At 39.6% G+C, this 27,248-nt stretch overlaps 1 protein-coding gene across 5 annotated transcripts in view; it reads left to right on the top strand.

Moving 5' to 3' along the window:
• Nucleotides 1–27,248, top strand: part of Ppef1 (protein phosphatase with EF hand calcium-binding domain 1) — a 128,872-nt gene that overhangs the window by 32,310 nt on the left and 69,314 nt on the right. For 3 of the 5 annotated variants that reach the window (XM_017318481.1, XM_017318480.1, XM_011247818.1), the window contains 2 exons: nt 641–718; nt 25,367–25,494. In XM_017318481.1, coding sequence (XP_017173970.1) covers nt 658–718; nt 25,367–25,494 — 189 coding nt within the window. In that variant the 5' untranslated portion in view covers nt 641–657. The remainder of the gene's footprint in view (nt 1–640; nt 719–25,366; nt 25,495–27,248) is intronic. The other 2 variants (XM_030251335.1, NM_011147.1) reach the window with 1 other exon arrangement.

Here is a 27,248-nt window from a genome sequence, read left to right as displayed (position 1 = left end):
GAGGGTATTTTTCTTTGGGATCAACTATGGTTCTCCTCGGCTAACTTGTGCTAAGTGTGCAGGCTTATTTCTGAAAGTAGGAAGGAGCATGACAGGCACACCAACTGTTTAGAATCTTTAAGCATGTCACAACCTAATTCCATAGTAGTTGTTTATTAACAACACAGACTGGGGAATTGATTTACCTTATTTGTTTTTACAGAAGGAGTGAACAAATAAAGGGCCACGTTAAGGACATCTTTCTATGCGCAGAATGTAATTTGTCATAGTTATATGTATGTTACTCACATTCTCCTTTGCATCACTCTCTCCTGACCAGTCCTTTACATTTTGTCAAATGTCTTGGGTTTTTTTTAAAACACTAAGCTCACTGGAGAGGTGGTCCAGTGGTTAAGAGTAATTGCTGCTCTAGCAGAGGATCTGAGTTTGGTTCCCAGCACCCATATGGTAGTTCACAACCACCTGAAACTCCAGTTCCAGGAGAAACGGTGGTCTCTTCTAGCCTCCACAGGCACTGAAGACAAGCATTCATATACATAAAATAAAAAGTAATAAATAATTTTAAAAGGTCATATATTTAAGGGCTAAAGAGATTAAGAGTTTAAGATTAAGAGATTAAGAGTGCTCCTTGCTCTTACAGAGAACACAGACATAATAATGTCCAGTATCAACTTGGTGACTTCAGCATCATTCATAACGGAACATTCAAGGGACCTAAGTAAGTTCTAGCTCTTTTAATTGTTTTTCACCTTCTATAATGTTATTCATAAATGGAAATATTAGCTTAGACTTTAGAGATTAAAGAATTTATTGAGATAAGATTCACATAACATGAAATTAATCAGCAGAGTAAACAACTCGGCAGCGTTTAGTATATTTGCAACTGTGTTTAGCTACCACCCTTGTCTAGGACTCCTAAGTAAAACCCCAATCATTTTCTTTCTCCTCTACATTCCTAACAACAGTTCATTCATGATCTGTCTCTATGGATTTATTTAACTCAGACATTTTATTTCAATGGAACCATGTACTATGTAGGCTTTGTGTTTGGCTTCTCTCTTGTAGCATTTCTCAGTATTATATTCCTTTTTATTGTTGAGGAATACTTCATGTGAGAACAGTCCATTTTATGTTTATCCCATTCATTAATTAGTAGTAGGTATTAGGTTATAAGTTGTTTCTACTTTTCTCTATTTTTTAATATTATGAGCAATGCTTCTATGAACATTCATATATAAGTTATTCTGTAAATATAGGCTTTCAGTTTTCTAGACATGTAACAATGAGTAGAATTTCTGGGTCATATAATAGCTCTATGCTTAACATTTTGAGAACCTTCTAAACTACTTCCTCAAAGTGACTATACCATTCAGTGTTCCTACCAGCAATGTGTTGGTATTACAATTTTTCAAAATCCTTGGCTACAGTTTTTTAATTGTCTTTTTATCATAACCATCCTAGTGGGTATTCTGACGCATCTCGTTGTGTTTCTATTTATACTTGACTAATGACTAATAATTTTGGGCTTCTTTTCATGTGTTTCTTGACCATTTGTACCAGTCTCTTTAGAGTAAGCATCCATTAAGATCATTTATACCCCCACTTTTTTGAGACAGAATGTTACTAGGGAGCCCACTGGGGCTTATAACTTACTTATATGGCATAGATGCCCTCAAAGTAGTAATCCTGTCACTGCCTCCTGAGTGATGGAGTCATAGGCATGTGCCACCATGTCAAACCACCCACTTTAAAATTTGTTATCTTTATACTATTTTGTTGGAAGAGTTATGTATTCTTTATACAAATTTCTTTCTTTTTCTTTTTTTATTAGTTATTTTCTTTATTTACAGTTCAAATGTTATCCCCTTTCCTAGTTTCCCCTCTGAAAATCCCCTACCCCCTATCCCCTCCCCCTGCTCCCCAGCCCACCCACACCCATTCTCAGTCCTGGCATTCCCCTATACTGGGACATAGAACCTTCATAGGACCTACCAATTTCTTATCAAATATATAATTTGGAAAGCAGCTATGCTTACCAACGTAGACTCACCTGTCACTCAAATATATAGTTTGTAAGTATTTTTTCTCACTCAATGACTTGTCTTCCATTTGTTGATGTTGTTTTTGAGGTGGTCTCCTATAGTTAGGATGTGCTTGAACTCACTATGCAGTTGAGAATGACCTTGAACTCCTGTTCTGCCTGCCTCTACCTCCCAAGCATGCACCACCCTGTCAGGTTTAAGGAATGGTCCAAGCTGGCCTTGAACTATCATTCTGCCTTCTATCTTTTTAGCACTTGCTTACTAGCATGAGGTTTCTTCACTTTCTTTTGCTCTTCTTCTTCATCCCCCTTCTCTTCTTCTCTCATTCTTCTTTGGAATTGGGAAATAATAGTATTTTGATTCATTTAGTTTGTGAACCAACAAGTTTAGTTGGTGTTACTTACTGAAGCATGGGTGAGGGCTTATTTGCAGGATCATGGACAATTTATCAGTGGTTATACTACTGAAGAATACCTCCCTCCTCCTACAACTGTTAACTGCCTACAGATCCTGGGGAAGGAGGACAGAACTCCTGCACTCGTCCTGTCTTTAAATTTCTTTACTATGCAGTTAAACTATAACAAAACACAGCAAGTTTTCTAGCTGCCATTTAACTTAACTGTCACCCTTGTGAGTTTAGTGTCGTCATCTGGGAGACCCAGGTTTATATTTCCTGGTGGGAAAGGGTGTGTGTGTGTGTGTGTGTGTGTGTGTGTGTGTGTGTGAAGAGGAGGAGGAGAAATCTGTCTTTTACAAGGGTATCTTTGAAATCTTTTTGATATTAATATAAGTGCAATACCAGAAAGTCCAAATGAAATGTTATGAATTAAAGAAAATAGGACCCAATAAAGGCTTAATTTTTAAAACTCCAGAGTTGGTGTGAAGCAGTGTAACTTTGTGAACTCACCTCATCCTGTAGAGTAGCAGTTCTCAACCTGTGGGTCTCGACCACTTTGGGAGTCGCATATCAGATATCTTGCATGTCAGATATTCACATTACAATTCACAACTCTATCAACATTACAGTTTATGAAGTATCAATGCAAATAGTTTTATGGTTGGGGGACACCACAACATGAGGAGCTATATTAAAGGGTCACAGCATTAGGAAGGTTGAAAACCACTGCTTTAAAGCTTATGATGGTGTACTGGTTTGGTTTTGGGTGTCAACATGACACAAGTTGGAGTTATCACAGAGAAAGGAGTTTCAGTTGGGGAAATGCCTCCATGAGATCCAGCTGTAAGGCATTTTCTCAATTAGTGATTAAGGGGGAAGGGCCCCTTGTGTGTGGGACCATCCCTGGTCTGGTAATCTTGGGTTCTATAAGAGAGCAGGCAGAGAAAGCCAGGGGAAGCAAGCCACTAAGTAACATCCCTCTATGGCCTCTGCATCAGCTCCTGTTTCCTAACTTGCTTGAATTCCAGTCCTGACTTCCCTTGGTGATGGACCCCAGTGTGGAAGTGTAAGCTAAATAAACCCTTTCCTCCCCAATTTGCTTCTTGATCATGATGTTTGTGCAGGAATAGAAACCCTGACTAAGACAGATAGACTGCAGCTTAGTCTACATATGAATCCTGGGGTCAGTTGTGTTACTATCTAGGGGGTCTTGATCAGGTTCATTTTGTCCGCCAGTTAAAGAATAAGAAGGCAGAGAAAATCTCAAGCTCCACAGGTTGTAGCTGAGGGAATTCCCAAACACAGCAAATAGAATTGCCTGCTAAAGAAAGGCTTTTATTGGGGTGAGGAAACACAAGAAGCACGCAGAGAGAAAGACCCTCTGTAAAGAAGGGACAATTTTTTAACTTTTTAAAATAGTGTTCTTACAATATCAACCAACCAGACCCCCCAGAGCTCCCAGGGTCTAAGCCACCAACCTAGGAGTACACATGGCTCCAGCTGCATATGTAGCAGAGGATAGACTTGTTTGGCATCCATGGGAGGAGAAGCCCTTGGTCCTATGAAGGCTGGATAGATGCCCCAGTGTAGGGGAATCAAGGGTGGGGAGGTGGGAGTGGGTGGGTGGGTGGAGGAACACCTTCATAGAAGCAGAGGGAGGAGGGATGGGATAGGGGGTTTCTGAGGCAGGGAAACCGGGAAAGGGGATAACATTTGAAATATAAATAAAGAAAATAGCCAATTAAAAGAAAAGAGAAAGAAAAAGAATTCCAGAAAAAAGTTTTCAATTTTAGCAAAGTCTAGCTTATTTTTAATTTGTATTTTTTCTTTTGAAATCATATTTAATCTGTAAAGTCTTTGTAGTTTTAGTTCTTACATTTATTTATTTATTTATATCTATTTTGAGTTATTTTCACATATCTGAGGTTTGGGTATAAATACATTCCTTGTGCATGGTGATCTGGTTCTCCTGATATCATTTGTTGAAAACACTATTTTTTTTTAAATCTGGACACTCAAATAAAATCAATTAACTTGATGACTGGGCCTTCTTGCATGTGTGAAAGACTGGGGTTCTATTCCTGGCACTATAAAAGAAATTTGGCACCTTAGTGTAATTCCGTTGGGAGAATGTCTGTGTAGCATGCACAAAGTCCTGGTTTTCATTAGGAGGTACACACACCCATAATCCCTGCACTTGGAAGACAGAGACTAGAGACTTCTCCCCGGAGGGTGCTGACTGCATCAAAGAACAAAGTAGAGCTGCACATTGATGATGTCTTAGGTTCCAGAGAGTTAGATTTGGTGGGTACCCCGAGGACATCAGGGGTTGCTGTGGGAGTTCCTACATGTATATCATATAGGCCACTGTGAAGAAGATCAATGCTGCCATTTCTAATAAAGAGAAAAAGAAGACCAACTTCTTTGTAGAGGACAAATACTGGAGGTTTGATGACAAGAAACAATCCATAGAGCCAGATTTCCCAGGAAGATAGCTGAGGAATTTCCAGGTGTTGACTCAAGGGTGGGTGCTGTCTTTGAAGCATTTGGGTTTCTCTACTTCTTCAGTGGATCTTCACAGTTGGAATTTGACCCAAATGCCAAAAAAAGCGACCCACATATTGAAGAGCAATAGCTGGTTTAATTGTTAAAAAGAGATCCAAGGAAGGCATGGTGTGTTTTAACTGATGCTTATAGTTCTTCATCTGAGTCTTTGTGAAAGGAAGTAGTTTGTTCAGCATGTGCTATGGCAGAACCAAACAGGAGCTATGGATGACACCAGTCAACGTCAAGTTGTCAAAGGACATTCAGAAGCACTGTGTAGCTTACACTGTGTCCCAAGGAGAGGAGGGAAGGCACTTCTGGGCCACAGACAAATGACTGTCTCTGCGTAGATGGTTTGTTTCATTTAATAAAGATGGTGTGTCATTTATTAAAAAAAAAAGAAAGAAACCTGTCTCTTAGACTCTCTCTTTCACAAGATTGCTCTAGGTATTTTGGGTCTTTTGCATTTTCATAAAGATTTTATAGTCAATTTCTAGACTTATTTTAAAATCCACATAAAATGTTCAGGGGGATTATACTGAATGTATTTGGGCAGCATTGCCAGCCTAACAGTTGAATCATGAGATCTATGAATATAGTGTGTCTTTCCATTTATAGTCATAGTATTTTATTATTTTGGATGCTTCTCTAAATAAGATTCTTTCCTTAACAGTTTTGAAATGTTCATTATAATGTCTGAAATGATTTTTGTAGCCTCCGGTTTTTCTAACTTGAGTTGTTGTCATGAAGAGCTCATTATTTAAGAATTTTTTATAAGTCATGTCATCTTCAAATAGGATTAGTTTTCCTTCCTTCTTTCCAATGCTTTCCATTTTATTTTTATTTTTTAAACAATTTTTATTAAATATTTTCTTCATTTACATTTCAAATGCTATCCCCAAAGTCCCCTATACCCTCCCCCTGCCCTGTTCCTCAACCCACCCACTCCCACTTCCTGGACCTGGCCTTCCCCTGTACTGGGGCATAGAATCTTTGCAAGACCAAGGACCTCTCCTCCCAATGGCCGAGTAGGCCATCTTCTGCTACATATGCAGCTAGAGACACGAGCTCTGGGGGTACTGGTTAGTTCATATTGTTCCTCCTATAGGGTTGCAGACCCCTTCAGATACTTGGATACTTTCTCTAGCTTCTCCATTGGGGACCCTGTGTTCCATCCAATAGATGACTGTGAGCATCCACTTCTGTAATTATCAGGCATAGCCTCTCCATTTTATTTTATTGCTTCATTATGCCAGCCATATACTTTGCTTAAATACTGTACAGAACGATAGAGTAAGTGTCCTTGTATCGTTCAGTCTTTATTGTCAATATGACGAGATTTAAAATCACTTGAACATATGTTCTATATTTGTCTGCATGTGTACTTCCAAATGGATTATCTGATGGGAGGAGACCCACTTTGAATATGGGGGGCACCATCCCATGAGTTGGATATTGGATGAAATATATTTTTTGAATTAAAATTTTTTCATACAATATATTTTCATCATATTTCCCCTCTCCCAACTCTTTACAGATCCTTCCCACCTCCCCACCCACACAACTTTATATGCTGGCCTTTCTCTCTCTCTCTCTCTCTCTCTCTCTCTCTCTCTCTCTCTCTCTCTCTCATTATTTTAATAGGCCTGTCTTTATAAGTGATTTGGTTTTTTTCTCTTGCAGTGTTTCTATTCTTTTTTGTTTTGTATGATTAGTGTATTGATTATTATATGCCATGGGGGAATTTCGTTCATTGTGCAGTCTATTTGGTGTTCTGCATGCTTCTTGTACCTTGCTAGGCAACTCTGTTTTTTAGGTTAGGGAAATAATCCTCTATCATTTTGTTAAAAACATTTTCTGTACCTTTGACCTGGTTTCCTTTTTCTTCCTCTATACCTATTATTTGTATGTTTGGTCTTGACTTGTCTTGTCTTGTCTTTTCTTTTTTTTCTTTTTTCTTTTTTTTTTTTTTTGAGACAGGGTTTCTCTGTATAGCCCTGGCTGTCCTGGAACTCACTTTGTAGACCAAGCTGGCCTCGAACTCAGAAATCCACCTGTCTCTGCCTCCCATGTGCTGGGACTAAAGGCATGCACCACCATTCCCAGCTATGTTTGGTCTTTTCATAGTGTCCTAGATTTCCTGAAAGTTTCTCCCCTCCCACTGTTTTCTTTTCTTTTAGATTTAATATTGTCTTACACTGAGGTACTATTTCTTCTTCTTTTTTAAAAATATTTTTATTAGGTATTTTCCTCATTTACATTTCCAATGCTATCCCAAAAGTCCCCCATACCCTCCCCCCCCCACTCCCCTACCCACCCACTCCCACTTTTTGGCCCTGGCATTCCTCTGTACTGGGGCATATAAAGTTTGCAAGTCCAATGGGCCTCTCTTTGCAGTGATGGCCTACTAGGCCATCTTTTGATACATATGCAGCTAGAGTCAAGAGCTCAAGGGTACTGGTTAGTTCATAATGTTGTTCCACCTATAGGGTTGCAGATCCCTTTAGCTCCTTGGGTACTTTCTCTAGCTCCTCCATTGGGGGCCGTGTGATCCATCCAATAGCTGACTGTGAGCATCCACTTCTGTGTTTGCTAGGCCCCAGCATAGTCTCATAAGAGACAGCTATATCTGGGTCCTTTCAGCAAAATTTTGCTAGTGTGTGCAATGGTGTCAGCTTTTGGAAGCTGATTATGGGATGGATCCCCAGATATGGCAGTCTCTAGATGGTCCATCCTTTTGTCACAGCTCCAAACTTTGCCTCTGTAACTCCTTCCATGGGTGTTTTGTTCCCAATTCTAAGAAGGGGCAAAGTGTCCACACTTTGGTCTTCGTTCTTCTAGAGTTTCATGTATTTGGCAAATTGTATCTTATATCTTGGGTATCCTAAGTTTCTGGGCTAATATCCACTTATCATTGAGTATATATTGTGTGAGTTCCTTTGTGATTGGGTTACCTCACTCAGGATGATGCCCTCCAGGTCCATCCATTTGGCTAGGAATTTCATAAATTCATTCTTTTTAATAGCTGAGTAGTACTCCATTGTGTAAATGTACCACATTTTCTGTATCCATTTCTCTGTTGAGGGATATCTGGGTTCTTTCCAGCTTCTGGCTATTATAAATAAGGCTGCTATGAACATAGTGGAGCATGTGTCCTTCTTACCAGTTGGGACATCTTCTGGATATATGCCCAGAAGAGGTATTGCGGGATCCTCCGGTAGTACTATGTCCAATTTCTGAGGAACCGCCAGACTGATTTCCAGAGTGGTTGTACAAGCTTGCAATCCCACCAACAATGGAGGAGTGTTCCTCTTTCTCCACATCCTCACCAGCATCTGCTGTCACCTGAATTTTTGATCTTAGCCATTCTGACTGGTGTGAGATGGAATCTCAGGGTTGTTTTGATTTGCATTTCTCTGATGATTTCCTTCCTCTATACCTATTATTTGTATTTTCTTTTTTTTTTTTTTTTTGAGACAGGGTTTCTCTGTATAGCCCTGGCTGTCCTGGAACTCACTTTGTAGACCAAGCTGGCCTCGAACTCAGAAATCCACCTGTCTCTGCCTCCCATGTGCTGGGACTAAAGGCGTGCACCACCACGCCCAGCTATGTTTGGTCTTTTCATAGTGTCCTAGATTTCCTGAAAGTTTCCTCCCTCCCACTGTTTTCTTTTCTTTTAGATTTAATATTGTCTTACACTGAGGTACTATTTCTTCTAACTCATCTTCAAGTCTTATAATCTATTGGCATTTTAGTTTTGAGTTTTCTTTTTTTTTATTAGGTATTTTCCTCATTTACATTTTCAATGCTATCCCAAAGGTCCCCCATACCCACCCCCCCAATCCCCTACCCACCCACTCCCCCTTTTTGGCCCTGGCGTTCCCCTGTACTGGGGCATATAAAGTTTGCAAGTCCAATGGGCCTCTCTTTGCAGTGATGGCCGACTAGGCCATCTTTTGATACATATGCAGCTAAAGACAGGAGCTCCCGGGTACTGGTTAGTTCATATTGTTGTTCCACCTATAGGGTTGCAGTTCCCTATAGCTCCTTGGGTAATTTCTCTAGCTCCTCCATTAGGGGCTGTGTGACCCATCCAATAGCTGACCGTGATCATCCACTTCTGTGTTTGCTAGGCCCCGGCATAGTCTCACAAGAGAAAGCTATAACTGGGTCCTTTCAGCGAAATCTTGTTAGTGTATGCAATGGTGTCAGCATTTGGAAGCTGATTATGGGATGGATCCCTGCATATGGCAGTCACTAGATGGTCCATCCTTTCGTCACTGCTCCAAATTTTGTCTTTGTAACTCCTTCTATGGGTGTTTTGTTCCCATTTCTAAGAAAGGGTAAAGTGTCCACACTTTGGTCTTCGTTCTTCTTGAATTTCATGCGTTTGGCAAGTTGTATCTTATATCTTGGGTATCCTAAGTTTCTGGCCTATTATCCACTTATCAATGAGTACATATTGTGCGAGTTCCTTTGTGATTGGGTTACTTCACTCAGGATGATACCCTCCAGGTCCATCCATTTGCCTAGGAATTTCATAAATTCATTTTTTTAATAGCTGAGTAGTATTCCATTGTGTAAATGTACCACATTTTCTGTATCCATTCCTCTGTTGAGGGGCATCTGGGTTCTCATGATGATGGTAGAGGACATAAAGAAGGAATTTAGTTTTGAGTTTTCTTTAGTGATTCTATTACTTTGTTAAATCCTACTTTTATGACTTGAAATGTTTTTATCATTTTATTCAATTGTTTGTGTTTTCATGAAGGTGCTTATTCAAATCATCTTTAAGGTGTGAATATATTATTTTGAAGTCCTTGTCTTATGCTTCAGCTAAATTGCTTTTCTCAGGGCCTATTGCAAAAGTGTTGCTGGCATCTGGAAGAGGCACAATGGCTTGGTCATTCAAGTCCGTGGTCTTGTGCTGGGATCTAGGCATCTGGGGTAATGATATTTGAAGTGTTCCTTGGTGTAGATATCTGGTCTTGACTTTGCTGCATGGCTGTCCTGTTCTTTGCTTGCTGCTGTCTACTCTGAGCCTTATCCAAGTTTTGTGTCTGTGGGGTCCCTGATAGAGTCTTTCTCAGGGTCAGTAGGTAACAAAGCAATGGAGATGGGCTAGACGGGAAGACTGGGTAGTCTAAAGGGGAAAGCTAGGGAAATCCATAGCCTGCACTAAGATGTAGTATCTCCATGGTATAAATAAATGTTCTCCATAAATGTTCTCCTTTTTAGAACTTTTCAAAACTATAGAAACAAATGGAACTAACCAATATTCATCATTCTCCTCTACATAGATTTTCTTGAATATCTACTCTCCAGAAATTGTCTTGAGATATTTTAATCATCTTAAATATTACTTTTTGGAAGCCCCATTTACAGCACAAAATGTTTGCATACATAAATATTTCTCAAGTTTTTATAAATGTTCTATAGATATTTTCCATTGCTAAATATATCATTTCATAGGTAGATTATAATATATTGAAGTCTTTTTCTAGTATTTCAGTTTCATGCTAATTACAAATAACATTTTAAAAATTTTTCTTCATGAAAAGCTGTTTATTTTAGATTACATCAACAATCAGGTGATTAGATATGAAATTATTGTGCCAAGAGCTAGGGATAATTTGAAGTCTCTTGATAGAAAATAATAGCTTTTAGTACCTGAATACTCTAGAAAGTACTCAGCATATTGTATGTGCATTTTATTTACTCCTTATAGTAAACCTGAAATTATGTTAATTTGGGGGGTAAGTCAATATCTCACTATGTTGCCATGGTGGTTTGAATTGCTTGGCCCAGGGATTGGCACTATTAGGCAGTGTGGCCTTGTTAAAGTAGGTGTGACCTTGTTGGAGGGAGTGTGTCACTGTGGGCTTTAAAACCCTCATCCTAGCTGTATGGAAGTCAGTATTTTCTTAGTAGCCTTCAGATAAAGACGTAGAACTCTCAGTTCCTCCTGTACCATGCCTGCCTGGATGCTGCCTTGCTCCTACTTTGATGATATCAGACTGAACCTCTGATCCTGTAAGCCAGCTGCAGTTAAATGTCCTTGGTCATGGTATCTGTTCATAACAGTAAATCCCTAAGACAGTAAGCCCAGGCTGGCCTCAACTCTATGGTAGTCCTGCCACCTCAGTCTTCCAGAGTGTTGTGAGTTATGCAAGAGCTACCATGATCTGCTCCTGAGTGAAGTTTTATTATTCCCCTTTGCATAGCCAAAGCAGCTGATGGCAAATACTTGTCATTGAGCTCATGCATATCTGCTACAAAGGAGTTTTGCTGCCAGCCATGTCTATGCCTCCTACAGAAATTACCTTCTTGTTTTATTTTGTTTTCTTAAGATAGGGTCTCATATATCCTAGGCTGGTCTCGAACTCTCTATATAGCTGAAGATGACTTTGAATTCTTTTTGCTCCTTCTATTTTTTCCTCTGGAGTGTCGGGGATTACAGACAGACATGCACCACTAAGTCTGGTTTACTCAGTGCCAGGTTCAAACTCAGGGCTTTGTACATGCTAGGCATGTACTCTACCAGCCAAGCTACATCTCCATCCCCCAAACTAGCTTTACTTAAGTTTGCTTATATAAAAGTACCTTCTGTTTCTGTAGTTCTTACTTCGAGGCCAGGCCCTCTCATGCACACATTTGATCTTCCTAACTTGGTGTGAGGCTTAGTGTCATCACAATAGAAAGCGAGGTTTTGTAATTGGCAGGGCTATGCCCAAAACTTAATACTCATTTCTCAGGGTCTGACTATTTAAGTGTTTTTTTTTTTTTTTTTAAATTTCCTTGCGTGATCGATCATTCAACTCCATCATAATACTCTGACTCTGGTGTATGGTGCAATTCTGAGAAAGAATAGCCTGTGTAAAATCAAGATCATCTTCTCATAGGTTGGCCACCATCTATACACAGAAATAACATCTAGATTTGTCTTGTTACTTTGATTGTTACTATTTGCTTCTTCTAGTGATATGTAATAAATAGCGGAACACAAGTCCTAGTTCTCATTTATTCAGGACTGCAGTCATTAATTCCCACTAAAACTCTTAGAGGAAACTCTGATTAGTCATAGACATAGACACTTAGACTTAGAGTAAAGAATTATTCAGCATTATATACTAGTTATTAGCAGAGGCCTAATTGGAGTTAGATGTAACAGAGTCCAAAGTTTAATGCTGCACGCATATGTGCACTAGTGTGTGTGTGTGTTTGGGTACATCTGTGTGTTTACATATGGAGGCCAGAGGCAACTTTGGTTGTTGTTCCTCTCAAATTGCATCCACATAAATTTTGAGATAACATCTTTCACTGACCTGGAGCTCACAAAGCAATTTAGGCTGGCCAGACAGTGAGCAGGGAGTTCTCAAGATCTGCTTAGTTTTGCGGCTTCTGCTGTAGGATTAAAAGTATATGCATGTACAGTGCCTAGCTTTCTAGGGTATCAAACTTGGGTCCTCACAGATTCACAGTGAGTGAGCTATTATTCCAGTCACAAAGTTTAAGTCCCGTATCCTATGTTGTTTTGACTTGGATAATTGAAATTTACGCGATGAATAGATATTAAACATTACAATTTTCTGCTGAAACTCACTTTTCACTTAAGATTTTATAACAATAGGTTTCAGTTAATAATCTATTGCTTGTTTTTGTTCTACTCAGAGTACTTTGAGAGCACTAATATCTTTTATTTTATTTCTGACCTTGAGACAACTTGGAAATATATTCTTTTAAACACTAAAGGACAGAAAGAGTCCCATACCTCTTTGGCTTTGAAATTTGGTGTTTAAGCTATAACAGAAAATTTCTATAATGGATATTATTTTTTATCACACTATTTGTTCCCTATTTTTACTTAAAAATATGAAAAACTAGGGAGGGAGCTAGGAAGTTGGTTCAATACAGTATGAGGACCTAGGACCTGAGTTCAATTTCTAGCACACACACAGAAACACACACACACACACACACACACACACACACACACACACGATGGCAAATTACTATAAACTCAGCACTGAGTACATAGAGAAAGAAAGTAACTCTGGGACTTACTGGCCAGCCATTCTGCTGAATAAGTGGGCTCCAGATTCAGCCAGAAGCTGAGCTCAATTAGGGAAGTCACTTGTTGATTTCTGCCTTCCACGTGCAAGCATGTCCTTGTGAGCACACACACATAATGAGCACACACACACCCACACACATGAAATTCAAAATCTGAAAAATACTAAGTAGGAAACCAAACATTTCTGTAATTCTTGATAACATTTTAAAGATAAATTTAGAAAAAAAATACTTCTTTAACTTAAAGTTAGTTTAGTTATTTAAAACTCTCAAAGCTCTTCACAACTGCTCAAGAGAATCTCTATGGTTACTTCTAGCCTCTGTGCCCCAGCCCCTCATTCCCAATTTTAAATGTATATTTAAATTTAGGACCTTATGGAAATGAGTTATGAAATTATTTCTTTTATCTTTCATATTCCCTAATGAATGCTCTCCAAGTTTAGAGAATCTTTTGCTATTCTTGTTAATTTTTTTGTTGTTGTTACAGTTGCTATTAAGCAGTCTTTATTGGTACGGGAAAAATGTGTCAGAAGTCACTCTAAGGTGCCACCTCTCTTGTTTTCCTCCCTAGTGAAATAGACACCAGATAAGACACACTGTAAATTCTGTCACTGGAAGTCTGCTGAATTGTGTAGAGCTGTTGGAACACTGTTTTTCCCTTTCTGCCTGTTCTACTAGCTGTTACACATCAGCCTCTTAGAGTGTTACGTTCCAGTCCTTTAATTTTTTTTTATGTTTATGTGAGTATGTGTATGTATGTATGTATGTGTGTATGTATGTGTGTGTGTGTATGTATGTATGTGAGTGGTGTGTGTGTGTGTGTGTGTGTGTGTGTGTATGTGCACACCTCTGCATGAATGGAGGCCAGGAGGAGAACATAGAACATGCCTTGTTTTATATCTTTCTGCCTTATTCTTTTAAAACAAGCCCTCTCACTAAATCTGGCAGCTGGCAAGCCTTCCTACTCCACCCTCTTGTCTTCACTACCTACCGTGTTGGCATTACAGGCAAGCATGGCTCATCCTGGCTTTTTACTTGGTTGCTGGGGTCCTCACATCTTCAGATTATACAGTGAGACACACTAGGTCATCGCTCCAGCCCCCTTATTTTTCTCATGAAATTTTGTTTTACTTTGTGTTACTTTCCTTCTAACTTACTGTTATTGAAAACCGAATTCTATGTGACTGTAGAGGAAAGTGAATACCCACATACCTGTTAGCTAGCTTCACCTGTTCATAGTTTGCTATCCTTTCTCTCTTTTTTTTTTATCTTCAATCTTCTTTCCATTTGAAAAGAAAAACCCAAAGCCATTATTATGTTGACCTATATATACCTCACCATGAGTGTCCTAAAGAGAGATATATTCTCTTACATAATTACAATTCTGAATCATATTGAAGAAATTTAACATAGGCAAAGGTATCTACAAATAGATAACCTTATATTCAGAAATTCCCTGTTTTCTAAATTGCCTTTTACTTCTTTATTAGCCCTAGATGAAGAAAAGGTATCTGATAGATTCTTAAATAGCTTCAAAATTCAGAGGAGCATGTCTGGTCAGATTCTGCTCAACTTTCTGGCAGAACATGGCATTTTTGTACATGCCTTTCTTAAAACAGTTATTGCCCTTGGCTTCAGTGACAACACGTTCTTCCAGGGCTCCTTTTATGTCTCTGTTTGAATTGTTCACACTGGCTCCACTTTCTTCCAACTTTTAAATGTTGGAAGTCCCCTGGGTCCCTCTTAGGCATCTTACTTTGTCACCCTCATGCTCCTCTGTGGTGGCTTTATGACTTTATTTCTATGCCTTCATTTTTCATTGCATCACATGTTATAATTCCTAGTTTGTTGAGAATTTCCATTAAAACTTTTCTTTGTAAAAGGAGATCACTTATTTTTTCATTTGAAATTGTAGTCTCTCTTAATAATAGTGACTCAATCACTTTTTGATATGATAATATGTTTGCTTTGAGACTTGTGTAGGATTGATAATACAAACACATTTCTTATTTGAGTAAGATGGATAAAAATCCCAAACCAAACTAAAATAATAACTCAGTTCCAACAACCTTTTAATTCCATATACCAATTAAATGAATTTCCACTTCTCCTTTTTGTATGATTAGCACACCTTTGCTTTTAAATTCCTAAATATTTTCAGACCCTGACAGAAGCTATTTAAATATCAATTTTTGAATCAAGACTCTGATGGCAGAAAACAAAATGATGTGGCATTATCTATCTGAGTGACTTTTTAAAAACTAGCTTTTAGCTTTTACTAGGCCATCTTTCTGGTTACATCCTATTAATCATTAGAAAATCCTGTTACAGAGAGACATATTTCAAATTAATATCAGAAAGGGTAGTACCTAAGCTCCAGTTGCCAGTTATTTTCCATAATCAGAACATTTCTAAAATTATGGTTCATATTCTATTAGGCTTTTAGCAGGTGTAACTGACAAAATTCTGATTGTATTTGACCTTTGAAGAACAAAAGTGATTAGTAATTAATAGCAAGGGAGACAAAACAGAATTGGCATCAAGACATTTAGTGTTTTTTCCTAAGTAAGGTTAGACATCATTACTGAAGTGTTGCATAGTGCATATTTCCTATGAGAGAAAAATTTTAAATACTTAAAAATGAGGTTGATCCCTTCACCTAGCTACAGTTCTTTTAGATAGTTAAGAATACAATAGCATTTCAATTTAGATACCTTCACAATAATGATTCTTACAGAAAATGGGATACTGCTTTTGTCCTGCTCCAAGTATTTTACTGAGCTATCTTGTTTTATTTTGGTATTACCTAGCTAGTAATCTTTCCTAAGCTAGTGGTATAGCCAAGGATTACACGTGTAATGTAAACTTCCATAAGATGGCTGTTTGTAATCTTTGTGTTGTGCCATTTCCCTGTTGGATAAAATAAGGCTTTCAATGGGGTGTTTGAAAATCCAAATCCTAATATAGATAAAGAATGAGTTGCAACATGACTGTTTTGTCACCACCATGGAATCAATTGCTTTAAGCAAAACTCAGTAGATATTTTGTAGAGCAGACCATCCCCATAGTCTTCAAGCATGTTGCAGCAAATTGTTTATTAAAAGGATACAAAAACTGCACTTCTTGGGTAGTGGCTTTCCAATCCTGTGGCTATCATCATTACCAAGCTATCCAACTTAGCATAATCATTGATGAGACTGAACATCATGTGCTTATTTTTTACATTGTTACCTTTACATTTTTAGATTTTTTATGTGTATGAATATTTTCTGTGCATGCATGCATGTATGTGAATCATATGCTTAGTGCCTATAGAGGTCAGAAGATGACATCAGATGCCCTGGAACTGGAGATATGGATGCTTGTGAGCCACTGTGTAGGTTCTGGGAACTAAATGCCGATCTTCTACAAAAGCAATAAATGCTCTTAACTGCTGAGCCAACTTTCCAGCTCTATCATGTGCTTCTTGATAACTGCCTAGAGAAGGACACATTGTATTATCCCAGCAAAATACATAACCCAGATGAAATAGAGAAGAAATAGCAGAAAAATTAAATTTGAGGGATATTTTATAAACAACTATTCTGTACTCTTCAAAATATTTCACTGTTGGGCTGGAGAGATGGTTCAGTGGGGGAAATTTTCCTCAACTTCTAATTCATCGAATTTTCTCCAAGTCTCACCATCCTGTGTACTTTCATCGGATCTGATCCCCCATCACCATAAAGCTCTGTGACACCTTAGTTCTTTGATTTCCTGAGTTCAGCAACCTCCACCACTACTGAGACTCAGTTGCTTACTTTCATTTCCTGGCACCGTGGCTTTCCCTGGAGATCTTTGTAGTTATCATCTCATACTCTGACCTCTTTTCTGCACTGAGACCTCTATGCCCTAAACTCTGCCGTGTGTCAGTTTATTTCAGCTCCCTCTGGTCTTTGTTTTCTTCTCCATTCATCTTTTGCCACCCTTGATCATGCCAGTCAACAGACTAGCAGCCACAGTCATTTTTTTTTAAAGAGGTAAATTGGGAGTGGTGGTACAGGCCTGTAATTTCAACACTTGGAGGCAGAGGTGAGAATTGCAAGTTCCTTGACTTCATAGGGAGATGCTGACATAAGCCAAACAATCAAGAAAATAAGACAAGACTTGGGGGTGGAATCATACTAGGAAAAAAAGTATATTCCTGAAACAGTTGTCATCAACTTTGGCCACAGTTCCTTGATGGGAAAACCAAAGTTATTTGTGGTTTGACTTATATTTTCCTACAGGGATAATTTCCTTATTCATTGTTTATTTAGTTTTATTTAAGAGTGGGTATGGACAAAAACCAGGGTCTTAAACATGCTAGGCAAGTGTTGTTTCACTGAGCTACATCTGTACCAAGTCTGACTTAATTTTGTGTAGTCTTTAAAATTTGTCTCATGTTTCCCCCCAAAAGTTTCTGGTTGAGCATTGAGTTTTCCACATCAGAGTTTGTCCTTCAATAGTTATTTTCAACTTTGCTATGTGCAATAATAAGTTGGCTGCAGCTGTGTCACTAAAAAAGCAGATGGTTTGAATATTTTCTAATTGGAGTGGATCTTAGAGATCACATAAACCCAAAGTTGTCAGTATTCACAGGAGAAGTGATGGCCAGAGAGGTTACTTGATTTGCCTGAAGTTACACAGCTGGCACCTGGTTCAGTAAAGACCAAAATGGAAGTATTCTAATTACAAATTCAGAACTTATGTTTATTTTGTTCTACTTTGTTCTTAAAAAAAAAAAACTCTTATAGATAGGGTTGGTGAGTGGGTGAACACGTAAGTAAAATGTAATATAAATGGCTTCTAATTCTCACTCTTGTCCCACTGGAAAGTCAGAGGTTTCAGACAAGGATAAAATTATCATCTCCATAGTCTCTTAAAGAAACTGATGACTTGAAAACACCCATCATCATTTGGAGATTGAGCTTCATGCTTTAGTTCAGAAAATGTTTGGAGCTGGGATGATGGCTTAGTAGTCAAGAGTACATAGGACTTTTGAAGAGGACTGGAATTATATATAATGGAGTTATATCTCCATTATATATACCTATATATATATAACATATATATTATATTATATGTGTGTGTGTGTGTGTGAGAGAGAGAGAGAGAGAGACAGAGACAGGGACAGAGAAAGTGAGAGACAGACAGAAGGCAGCTCACAGCTACCTATAACTCCCTCTCCAGGGATTTAATGCCTCTAGCTTCCACAGACTCCTATAATCTCTCCCCCCTCTCTCTTTCACACACACACACACACACACATACACACGCACACTTCAAAAAAATCTTTCAAAAATGCCTTTCAGGGACTGGCAAGATGGCTTCATGTATAAAGGGCTTGCTGCCAGTTTGAAGACCTGAGTTTGATCTATGGTACCCATAATGGTGACAGGAGAGAAATGACTCCTGTAAGTTGTCCTCTGACTGCCACATGTGTACATGTATATGTACACACAGACACATACCACTACCACCAGCAGCAAACAAATAAGTATAGTCTAGAAATGTAAAACCATGCCTTCCAGGACTATCCCTTGCTCTGCAAGGAAGCCAGAGTTTGGGGATGAGCACGTCTAAATGAGCTAATAAACTCTCTGCTTTGATTGTCCTGTTGTAGTGCATTTTCTGCTGCTATAACAGAATACTTCAGACTGTGTGATTTATAACAAAAAGGCCTTTCTCACAGTGCTGGAGATAGGGAAGTCTAGTATGAAGGTATTAACATTAGAGAAGGGCTTTCTTGCTGCCTCATAACATGTCTGAGATCATGGTGTGGTGAGAGAGCCTCTGCATGAAGGGAGAAGAATGGAGCTAAATCATCCTTTCCTCAGAGACCCACTCCTAAGATAACACCACCAATCCATTTATGAGGGACAGAGGATACCCCAAAGGTCTTACCTATTGATATTGGCATGCTAGCAATAACATTCCTTTCTTTGTTATTTGTGAGTGTGTGTGTGTGTGTGTGTGTGTGTGTGTGTGAGAGAGAGAGAGAGAGAGAGAGAGAGAGAGAGAGAGAGAGAAGGGGAAGGGCTCAGTCTACAGCCCAGGATGGCCTCGAACTAACTGTGTAGTTCATGTTGTACTTGAACTTCCAGCCATCTTCCTGTCCTAAACCCTGAGGTGCTGGGACTAAGTGTGACTTACCATGCCTTGCCTGTGGCATTTGACATAGGAACAGTGGCATCATTCAAGAAATAGGCTTCGTGACCATCTCATGTCCGCAAAGCTGGTGTCTAATATTGTTTCTCAAGTGAAGTTGGAAGTGGGGCTAGAACAGCCCCATTGTCTTGCAGGTGGCAGCTATAAAATATAGGTAAACAAAGTAACAATAATGACACCTGTGGTTCCCACCAGGAGACTAGCCATACTCTATTCTTACCAGGCTTTGAACAGTCGAGGGAATAATTTTCCTTCTCAATTAAAGCCTTTGCCACCAGAGGATCCATTCTCTTTCCAGTTTGCTTGAATTCCTTTTAATCTGCTCTATTCCACTTGTGCTCTGTGGGGTCCTGACTGGCTGCCAGGCTCCTTAAAGGTTCATTAGCATTTCACTCATCCTGGTGCTTCCTCAAAAGGCCTCTGCCAGCAGAGTTTCAAAAGCAGAGATTGAATTCCTTATAATTCCAGATATCAGAGGCCTGGTTTAACAAACTGCCAAGGAAGCTCTTGTTTTAAAAACAAAACCAATGCAAGATGAGACATCTCTAGCAGTCAGCATAAGAAGAAACACACAGAGAAAGAATGGGTCCCTGGTCCTTGTGCCTTATCTTGGGTTCTTTTTCCTTTTGTTGGTTTGTCTTGTCCAACTTCAATATGATAGTTCTTATTTTATCTTAATTGTATTTTATTTTATTATACTAAGAAAAAGATAAATTAATGAACGATGTAGCCCAGACCCAGAAAGACAAACATAGTAGGTACTCACTTATAAGTGGATATTAGCTATAAAGTAAAGGACAACCATGCTACAGTACACAGACCCAGAGATGCTCAAGAACAAGGAAGGATCAAGGTGGGGCACATGGATCTCCCTGAGGAGGGGAAATAGATTTTGTTGGTGGACTGAGTGCAGGTGAGGATAGGAACAGGGGGTTGAGGGAAAGAGGATGGGGAAACATAACTGTATATGGAGGGCATTTGACAGGGGGACTTGGGGAGCTCATCTTGGTGGAGTGAAGAAATAGGACCTGTTTAGATCTCAAGCTTCCAACTTGCTGCATCCTCCAACTCAGGCCCCTGACAGAATTCTGCACTGGTATTTTGAATACTTGGGCCACAGTTGACCAATAAAGTGAATTTTGTTCCATATCCTACTGTTGTCTTTTCGAGCATTCAGCTTCCTCAGAAACCTCTCCAGGAGGGGAAGGAACTGACAAAGGCATACCAATAGCAGGCCTATAAACCTCTACTTTGCGCCGGAGAGTCCACCTACACACTACAAGGTGACACTCTCCAGCTGATGGCGCTCCTCTGGATCAGAAACTTCCAAACTCGAACAAGGTAGAACCCAAATTTGATAGACACCCTGAGGGGTTTTTGGCTTCAGTATATCCCAAGGAGGTGAAGAGAAGGCTTTTCTAGCTCTTTTCTTGCTGGACAGCTAAGAGCTGCTTTAGGCCTTGCTGTTTCGATGTATAAGAAGGTCTCTCTTTCTGATCACATTAATTCCATGCAGGAGGATAAAAAAAAGTTACTGCCATATATATCTCTTGGGAAGCAGCAGCATAGGTTTAGTAAGTTACCTGGCCTTTTTTTTTTCTCCCAGTACACATGGCTTTTCTTTTTTTTTTTTCCTCTTTTCTTTCCTTTTCTTTTTTCCTTTTCTTTTTTTTTTGCCTATGTAATTATTCTTTTTAAAATTCACTTTGCATCCTGATCACAGCCCCTCCCTCCTCTCCTCCCAGTCCCACCCTTATAAGTCCCCTCCCTCTCCCCTTCTCAGAGAAGGGGGTAGCCCCCCTTGTGTATCACCCCACCCTGGGACATGTAATTCCAGCAGTACTAGACACATCCACTCCTGCTGAGGCCCAACCAGGCTGTCCAGGTAGGGGGAAGGGATCAAAATTCTGTGGGGTCAAGGACACCACAAGAAGACCCACAGATGGCTTTTCTATTGCTAATTTTCTATTGCCAAGTTGTTTCCATTTGTTTGTTTTTTAATAGATTCTTGTCTCTGGTGATGATAATTGTTTTAATATTTTGCATGAAATTAAAAAAATCTAGGTAAGAGGTTTGTGAGCAAGATAAATCAGGAACATTTGCTTTGTGCCAGACATCATAAGTAGAAAACTTGATTTTATTTTATTTAATCCTTCCTATGAATTGTCATTGGCCATAGTTTGCCAAATAACGCGACTGAAATACAGAGATATATTGTTTAGGGTCACCCTGCTTGTCAGTAAGGAAATGCAGAGTCAGACTCAGGTCTCTTAATTCTAGAACATAGGTGCATGGTCATTGTGCATAGAACCCAACGTGGCATTTGGACTCAGCCACAAATCATGAGGTAGCATGCAGAATGTTGCGGTATTCTCACCTCATAGTCCCTGTCCTTATCCCATGTGGTACTATCCTCTGTAGAAACATTATAGAACAGGAATCTGTAGGCAGTCTTCAGGGTAAATGCTAACTGTGCTACAAGTCTTTCTTTGTTAAGCTAGGGTGTCATGCAGTTCAGGTAGCCCTTTAAGTTGTTTTGTAGCCAAGGACCACTGCTTTGCCTCTGCTTTCTAAGTGCTGGAAATACAGATGCACACCACCACACCTGGGTTGTTTGTTTGTTTGTTGTTGTTGTTGGTTTTTTTTTTTCAGCACTGGAGATTCATCACAGGGCTTTGTGTATGATAGACATGACAGGCAACTGAGGTCCATTCCTCCTACCTCAAATACGCTGGATTTCTTTTCATTTTCATTCTTTCCTTTTTGTTGTTGTTTTAGCTATTTTAAATTCTTTAATAATTCATTTCATATAAATATATTTTGATCATATTCTCCCCTCTGTTTTTTTTTTCCTCATACCCTTCCACACTGAACTTCTTCCCAACAAATCCCTTTCCTACTTTTCTGTCCTTTGGTGTGCCACACATTTAATTAGGGTTGTTTTTATGAGCATGGGTTGAAGGCTGTGTACTTGAGTGAGGCCAATTTACCAATGGCTGTACCACTGAGGCATATGTCTCCCACCTCCCATAGCAATCTTTAACTGCTTATAGCTCCTCATGGAAGGATGGGGCCCCATGGACTCCTGTTCCATACATGGAAGAGTGTCAATGAGCCAGTCAGGAGCAGGTAGTCCTCACTGATCTTGAGTTCATGGATGTAACAGCCAGTCATGTCCAAAAGATAGCAATTCACAATGCCCTTTCCCATCCTCTAGCTCTTACTTGCTACTCTTCATTCCTTGATGCTTCCTTCATCCTGGAGGGGGTGATGTAGATGTTCCATTTGGAATGAGTACTCAAAAGTCACGTCTAGGCCTGGAGAAATGGCTCAGCAGTAATGAATACCTGTTGTTTTCACATAGGACCCAGGTTTGATATGGGATCCAAGCACTGATATGGTGGCCCACAACCACCCATAACTCCAGTTTCAGGGTTCCAACACCCCTCTTCTGAAATTCTGTGGGTACTAGACATGCACCTGGTGCACATACATACATGTTTGCAAAATACTCATACATATAAACTTTAAAATATCTTTTCAAAGTCATTTTTTAGCGAGACTTTGCTTAGTTATGAGTCTTTGCATCAATCATTTCCCACTTCACACAGGAACTTCTCTGGCCCAGAGTAAAGGCAGCATCAGTCTATGTGCATAAGCACAAATATTTAGATAGCAGTTTGACATTGTGTCCATTTTGCCAAAGAATAGTAGTAAGTTTCATCCTGAGGCCTATGACCTCCTCAGCTATGGTTTAGAGTACCAGACATGGTCTTCCTCCTTTGGAGTAGTCCTCAAGTCGAACCAGAAACTTCTTAATTACCTCCATAACAGCCATGACATTCTTGAACCAGTGAGCATATCTGCCTAGCATAATGCATTGTGGCCTTCAGAGTTCACAGCTAGTAAGCTGTGGATGACTTCTCTCCCTGTCAAGGTCTACACAGTGCCCTCTGGCACTAAGATAGCTAGACAGCAGGGAGGAAGCTTCCAGTTGGATTTACCAACTGAAACCTGTGAATGGTGTAACAAAAGCACATGGGAATCTTCAGAAATGGTGTCTTATCATCTAATTCTGGTGGATAAACACGGGTAATAGTAATAGGCTGTATTATTTTGGGGTCCTGTGGAGTCTCTCTGATCAGTCACTCATAGCGAGATATCGTTTTTTCTTTTATTAAGGCATTTTTTTATTATATGTTTTCTTCATTTACATTTCAAATGCTATCTCCAAAGTCCCCTATACCCTCCCCCTGCCCTGTTCCCCAACCCACCCACTCCTCCTTCCTAGCCCTGGCATTCCCCTGTACTGGGGCATATAATCTTTGCATGACCAAGGGCCTTTCCTCCCATTGATGGCCAATTAGGCCATCCTCTGCTACATATGCAGCTAGAGACACGAGCTCTGGGGGTACTGGTTAGTTCATATTGTTGCTCCACCTATAGGGTTGCAGACCCCTTCAGCTCCTTGGGTACTTTCTCTAGCTCCTCCATTGGGGGCCCTGTGTAACATCCAATGGATGACTGTGAGCATCCACTTCTGTATTTGCCAGGCATTGGCATAGCCTCACAAGAGAGAGCATAGTGAGATATTTTATACCTATGGAATATTTGACTCATAGCTGGCTTCATACTTTCACCAGAAAGTATGAAGCCAGGGTGAAGGGTGAAGGGTGAGAGGCTGGCTCCTTTCCCTTCCATGTCCCCTTCATTCTCCCTGTCTTTCTATACTGCCTCAGAATAGAATCCAACAAATGCATTTGTTCACTGGAGAAACCAGTGACTCCTCCACGTGTGTTAGGATTTAAACCATGCCCTGCACGGAGTCTAAGCAGAGACAGAAGGATGTTAGCTCTCATTGTGCCCTACATTTGGGAAAGAATGGAAAGGATGGTAGATATAGTGTTCAGTTACTGCCAAACTATACTAGGTATTTAGTAAATAGTAGTTCAAAGGAAGGAAAGGGCTAAATGGAATAGGGAATGAAGTAACTGGCCCTAGGAAACAATACTCAGGGTTTGGAGTCAGAACTATCTATGCTAGGTAATTTTGAACAACATACTTGCTGCTCTGAATTCAGTTTCTTTACATATATCATGGAAATGATATTTGTGGACACTGAAAGTGTTAAAGTAGACTGGTCTATTATTAATTAGAAATTGGCTTGGTTATCTATTATTCACATTGTAAATACTGAGTAGATGAAAGTTCAGTGATCATGTCTTTCATTATATCATTGTGTAAATGGGGAAACTGAAAAATAGCAATAGGTCAACATCTCTTTGGAGATACGAAGCTTGGGCCTCAAAGTCATGTCTGTGCTCCAGTTTTCACTGTCCATTTCCACTTACTGGCCAAGTGAGCATAAGTTTCATTATAATTGACTCCTATCTCTCTTAGCTTCGTGGTATTGGAGAACTGTAGGGACCCTCTAAGTACTTGGTTAACCTTGTTGAACAGTACCTCTATGCTTGGTGACTAGAAGAACTCCTGGGGAAACTGAGATTGAACCTGGAGGCAGGAACTGATGGAGAGACCATGGAGTAGTACTGCTTAATGGCTTGCTTCTCCTGGCTTATTCAGTTTGCTTTCTTATACCATCTAGGACCACTTTTCCCAAGATGACACCACTCACAATTGGCTTTGCTGTCCCACATTAATCATTAATCAAGACAATACTCTACAGAAGCCAATCATATAGAGGCATTTTTTTTCAGTTAAGTTTCCCTATTCCCATATATATCTAGGTTTGTATCAACCAGCACACCCATATTTCCAAGGGTTTATTTAATCCATTGCTTCTAACGGTGACAAGATACTCCATTCACCTCAAATCTGCACTCCTTTTCTTAGTGACTGACAGCCAGGCAGCACCAAGTTCAGGAAATCTTACTTTGAAACGTCTACCCTTAATGACTATGACATCATTGCTCTCTGAGCTCTCTGAGTGTTTGAGACTTAAGAACATTTTATAAAAAGCATAAAGGTCAATCTCATTGTTTATAATTTTCCTATTTTGTAGGACTAAAAAAAAATGTTTGTTTTCTTGTTAAAGCACCTGCTTCCCCCAAAGCTGTATGTAATTGTGTTTTTCTGCCTTTCATATCCTGTGGGTCTGCAGTGATAAAAGCCGCGTTAGTCATCCAAAATTGGTACCGGCGGTACAGAGCTCGACTGAGGGTCAGACAGCATTATGCCCTCGCCATCTTCCAGTCTATTGAATATTCTGACGAGCAAGGCCAAATGCAGGTCTGTTTGGCAAGAAGCATCTATCTCTCTCTCTCCCTCCCTCCCCTCCCTCCCTCCCTCTCTCCCTTCTTCCCTCCCCTCTCTCTCCCCCTCCTCTTTCTTTCCCTCTCTCCCTCCCTCCCTTCCTCTCCTTTTCTTGTTTTGAAAGAATGAAACTATGGGTCTCTTTGAAGCAGAACCTTCATGAAATGCTTTCCCCAAGGCTGTAATGACATTGTTTTAGAACTAGCTATTGAGAGATTGTGATTTGGGAAGATGTTTTTCAGCTTTGAAGTTCACATTTTTAGAGCAATGCCAGATGTCTAACTAATAAAAATAGTTTTTTTTTTGAGCATATTCCCTAATAGTAAATGAAATCATTACTTTATGAATGGAATTTAAAAAAAATGCAAGTGGGAGGGTAGAACCCAGAGCCTGGTACATGTTAGGTAAACACTATACCACTGAGCCATATCCTCAGCGCAGGAAAAAAAATAGTTGTTTGCATATGTTCTTGGGTGTGTGGGTATAGGAGTGTGTGCATATACCTGTGTATGTGTGTGGAATGGGTGTTATTCCTTAAGAGATGTTCACCTTTGTTTTTCTGAGATAGGATGTTTCCTTGAGATCTAAACTCCCCAACTAGGCTAGGCTATTAGGGAAGTGATTGCTGGGCACCTTCTCATCTCTGCCTCTCCAACTCTGGCAATATAATAAGTAGATGCTGCCCTGTCTGACTTTTTAATCTAGGTTCCTGGGATCATATTCAGGTTCTCATGGCAAGCACTTTGCCAACAAAGCTATCTCCAAACCCCTTCAGACCGGCTACTTTTAGGCCTTAAAAAAGACAGATTTTCCTGGGAACAAGCCGATGAAAGTTCTAAAAGAAATTCTGTGACTGTGGACGTCCTTTATAAGGCTTACAGCACACAAAATTCATAACTCTAGCTTTAATACTCACTGATAAAAATGGGTACCTTTTAACCATAAAATGAACTTAGAAAGTTCTTCAATAATGAAAGAACAACTTACCTAGAGTTTAATCCCAGTATGTAGAAGAAAATGAAACATGCATACAAACTCTGGAAAAAGAAACACAGCCAACTCTGCAAAGTGGCTATGGGCAGGGACATGGTGGCATTTATGAGTGGACAGGGGTATTATTATTGCTCTGATTAGAAGCCTTTAAAAAGTATTTATTTATTTTTGTGTGTATAGGTGTTTTGCCTTCATGTATGTTTGTTCACCATGTGTATTGGGTACCCATGGAGGACAAAAGGAATTGAATCCCTTGAGATCGGAGTTACACATATTTTGTAAACTGCTATGTGTGTGCTGGGAATCAAACCATGTTTCTCTGGGAAAACAGCAAGTGCACTTAGCCACTGAGCAATCTCTCCAACCCCATGTAGGCTATTACCTTAAACCGTATGTATTATGCCAGCAAATAGATAAAAAGGAGAGGATAATGAACAAAACTTTGTAATTGCCTTAAAGTGGACTCCTTGAAACAGAGTCTGGTTGAGACAGTTACTTACTGAGATTGACAGATTATTTTCTGGAATAACCTTTAAAGAAGTAAGGAAAGCAAGACAGGACCAGCAAAGAAGCCAGGAAAAAACTATTCTTTCTGGACAAGTCTAACTTCAGCCTGATCCCAGGAGAAGTGCTTAAATGTGAAATTCATCTTAGCTTGTCCCATACACGGCAAGGAGGTAGAGAGCTGTGTGGTTATGCGCTTGCTGTTGTGGTTGGGCAGCTTCCCGGAGAAGAAT

Source organism: Mus musculus, chromosome X (genome assembly GCF_000001635.26).
Source record: "Mus musculus strain C57BL/6J chromosome X, GRCm38.p6 C57BL/6J".
Taxonomy (NCBI): Eukaryota; Metazoa; Chordata; class Mammalia; order Rodentia; family Muridae; genus Mus; species Mus musculus.
This window is presented reverse-complemented; position numbering and strand designations above follow the sequence as displayed.